Genomic DNA, 3,657 nt, shown 5'->3' with positions numbered 1-3,657 from the left:
TGCAGCCAATGAATTAGCGATGGGGTGAGCTCGAGACTAATCCAAGACCGCGAACGAAAGTATGCGGGGTGAGCGTGGAGCTGTGTGGGCGAGGGAGATAGACAGAGGGGTGCAGCGCGCGGGGCGGTAGGCGGGGTGGTACAGCGTTGTGTCAGAGGGGGGCGGGGCGGAAGGGATGCAGACACTGGAGTGATGGAGTGGGGCGGGGGCGATGCATCGTGGACATGGGGCTCGGGGGGGGGGGTACACACTCGTTAAATCGTGAATTGTGGCGGGTATTTGAAGAACTTTGGGAAGGTTATAATGTTTTTCTCTTGTTTTAATTTTTAGCAGTGGTTCATGATGAGCTGGAATCGAGGCAGAATTCTAGAAGATTCGGAGGTTCTAAACCAGATTTTTCTCTTGTAATTTTTAGCAGTGGTTCAGCTGGAATTGAGTAGGAATTCTTGAATATTTAAGGATGCTAAACCGGTTTTTTGTGTGTGTGATTTTTAGCAGTGGTCTGGCTGGAATTAAGTGGGAATTCTAGAATATTCAGGGATTCTAAATCGGTTTTTCTCTTCTTGCGTGATATTTCAGATGTGGTCCGGCTGGAACCAGCACACCATGTAACGTTACCGTGGGTAACGTTCAATGGTCGTCGCTCTCAAGTCGTCGACTCACAGAAACAGCCACACAAACAACAAACACAAACAACAGACACACACGACACACACATGGCAACCATGCTTTAGGAGATCCGAAGTGTATCGACGTAGGTGACATAGCGGAGAGAGACGGATGCGTTGCCGCCGCCGCCGCCGCCGCACAAGCTTTGCCCGGATGGACGCGCGCGCAGACGCGTTGTCGTGCACCAGTGTATGCCGAGAGCGCGCGCGTGCGTTCAGAGCGTTTTCGGGCGTCGTCGCGGTCGCCGTGCCAGCGTCGCTCTGCGGGAAGCGCGGGCCGCGACGCTTTGCTGAGTTTTTTTGTCCCTCGATGAGATGTTAGGGCGTTGTGTGTGTGAGCGGCGCGCGCGCATGCGACGCAGGGGGGATGAGGACCACGAGATTTCATCGGTGCTGCCGCGCCGCGCGGGGCGGGGGGGAGGCGACGTGGTCACGCGCCGCCCCGCCCTGCGCGGCGAGTCAGCGGCTGGTGAATTACAGTTTACCTTACTTCAAACATAGCATGAAGCTACTAATGGCAGATTAGATAGAAAGGTATTGAACATTTTATTGTATTAAACAACCGTGTGACTCATCGGCTAAATTATTTCTTTCATCGGAGCAGGCTTGCTTTAATTATGTCGTTATTTTGCGCTTTGAGTAGTGTTGATTGGTCCAAGGAGAGAAAAACCCTACGGTTTACCTATGGTTAACCTGGATGTTGTTTGTATAAACGAGCTAGAAGCAGGTAGAATACGAATGCTTCTCAAAAATGGTTTTAATTTTCAGTGAATCGGCATGAGTCGAGCTGATGAGGCTTTACTGTATGGTATTGGTTGCACCTTGTTATGCATTTAATTATGTATAGCATACAAAAATAAAACTTCTTTAATATCATTGAACTGGTTGGATGTTCGAGTCTCACTCTACAATAGCGTGGAATTTGTGGAGTATGCGTATGTGAAAATAGAGAAAACAAAGCATCTTATGATGTGTACTAACAATGTTTTTCACTGTTATAAGTATTTATTATGTCGATCGACTGTGTCTAAACCTAAACGTGTTAGGTTTATTTAGTTACACAAAGGTATGATACATGTCATGAATGGCAATACAAGAACAAAGTAGTCCTCTATGCCCTTCAATTTTCAACACGATTATTCGACTATATCCACGACACAAAGGTTACTGTAAACTATTGCCACTACAACTGGCAGATATTGAAAATTACGACTTGCACTTGTGCTTTAGCGTGACTTAGAATGAGTTAACGACGGCTTGAAGAGCTTGCCCGCATAAACCATCCAGAGTTCCATCCCCACCTGCAAGAATAAAGCTGGGTTTACACTTTTGGAAAAGTCGACGAGTTGATAAACTTTTCAAAGTTCTATCAACCTTTCTAGCAAAGCATAGCATCAAGCATGTATGTTCAAAGCATTTATATAATCAACCGCGAGTCGGCAAACGTTTCAACATTTCACCCGTAGTGTGCGCGCGGGGGCGCCATGAATACGCGTTTCAGGCTGTATTAATAATTCACGGCAGGTGTAACCCGTGTGGCGCACATAGCAAAAAAACTCGCGCGGAAATAATCTTCCCTTGGGTGGAGCTGATTACTATTATCGGAGTGGCTGACTGTCAAAACATTGATGAACTCGCTGATCAGAAGTTGAGAGAATAGAACATGTTCTATTCTCTCAACTAGTTGAGTGCGCTTACGTTTATACGTATACGTTTACAATGCCGACATTCGGTCGATTAGTTGAAAGAAAACGTATACAAAATATTAGAAAAGGTGATCAATAAGTCAACTTTTCAATAGGTTTTCACGCCACTCCCGACAACGAATGTATATTAATTAACAAATTAATTAACGATGAAGTAATTAATTAATAACTACATCTAGTTTCGCCATTCCTCGGGACCAATTTCGCTATTTGCCCAGCCGTGACTATAGACTAGCCCCTGGTGCCACGGGCTGTGTGGCAACAGGGGCTATATAGTACTAGAGCTACGGTGCCCCATGTCATACCAAAGTCGAGGTCATTGATATCACATTGGAAGACCACCTCTCCATTAACGACGAGACAGACAGCATTCCAAGTTTCAATCTGCTCCATCTGAACAGTGTGACCGTGTGACGTCAGCACAACTATAAAACCACAGATGAATGCAAATAACTTGTCCACGATACATCACCAAACGTAATTCTGTAACTGTTTATATAGCTCAGTACTATAGGAAGTATAGCCCTTGTTGCCACAGCCCATACAGGCCCGTGTGAACCAGGGTTATAGTACTAGAGCTACTCTTTATGCGTCTAATACAGGAATTCGCATAGCTGATTTAGAATTTTTTATTTATTTATTTACGGTACATTGGTAAAAGATATATTATCAACATGAGCTTACAGCTAAAAAAAGTTCTTAATTAAAAGTGCTATTGACTATTAGCAACGACACCAGGGCAGCTGCTAGGACCAGGTACCGGGCAGGTACCCCAAGTTTATGTACTTTTACTAAAATTAAATCACGCACACTATAAATATTATAACATTGTACAACTTCAAGGCGACACTAAACGTAATACCAATACCATATCAACTAGTTCACTGGCAGCAAGAACAAGTCCGCAGCTACATCACACACGCATCTATTGACTACCGGTATATATAACAACTATATAATTATAAACTTATATATAATGTTGTACTATTATATAGTCGTGTGGATGCGTGTGTGCTGTAGGTGCGGACTTGTTCTTGCTGCCAGTGAACTAGTGTAGTAACTTGTAACCTTTCAATCCCTCCAGGCGTTCAGTCCTGTGCTTAACTTCCGCGCAGGACTCATACGGCCCAAACTGTAAACTGACGTTTGCACAAGCGGGCATTGCAGACCTACGATCCTTACGGCACACAGGTAGCAGCAGACGTGGCAACCGCAGTAACTATAGACGCGGTAACCGTGGTGACGAATGGTGACGTCAGTGCATGGGTGCATTCTCGAGGTCG

The 3,657-nt window shown here is 45.2% G+C and overlaps 1 protein-coding gene across 1 annotated transcript; it reads right to left on the bottom strand.

The window, feature by feature from the left end:
* Positions 1-1,366: 1,366 nt before the first annotated feature.
* Positions 1,367-3,536, bottom strand: LOC106813095 (UPF0728 protein-like). The gene is made up of 3 exons (XM_014817150.1): positions 3,443-3,536; positions 2,680-2,799; positions 1,367-1,969 (listed from the first exon to the last, which is right to left on the bottom strand). Exons 1-3 carry the CDS (start codon positions 3,534-3,536, stop codon positions 1,905-1,907), a joined length of 279 nt encoding a protein of 92 aa, XP_014672636.1. The 3' UTR covers positions 1,367-1,904.
* Between the last annotated feature and the right edge of the window lie 121 nt (positions 3,537-3,657).

This window comes from Priapulus caudatus, unplaced genomic scaffold, assembly GCF_000485595.1.
Source record: "Priapulus caudatus unplaced genomic scaffold, Priapulus_caudatus-5.0.1 Scaffold725, whole genome shotgun sequence".
Taxonomy (NCBI): domain Eukaryota; kingdom Metazoa; phylum Priapulida; class Priapulimorpha; order Priapulimorphida; family Priapulidae; genus Priapulus; species Priapulus caudatus.
The sequence above is the reverse complement of the archived record's forward strand: the minus strand, read 5'-3'. Positions and strand labels throughout refer to the sequence as shown.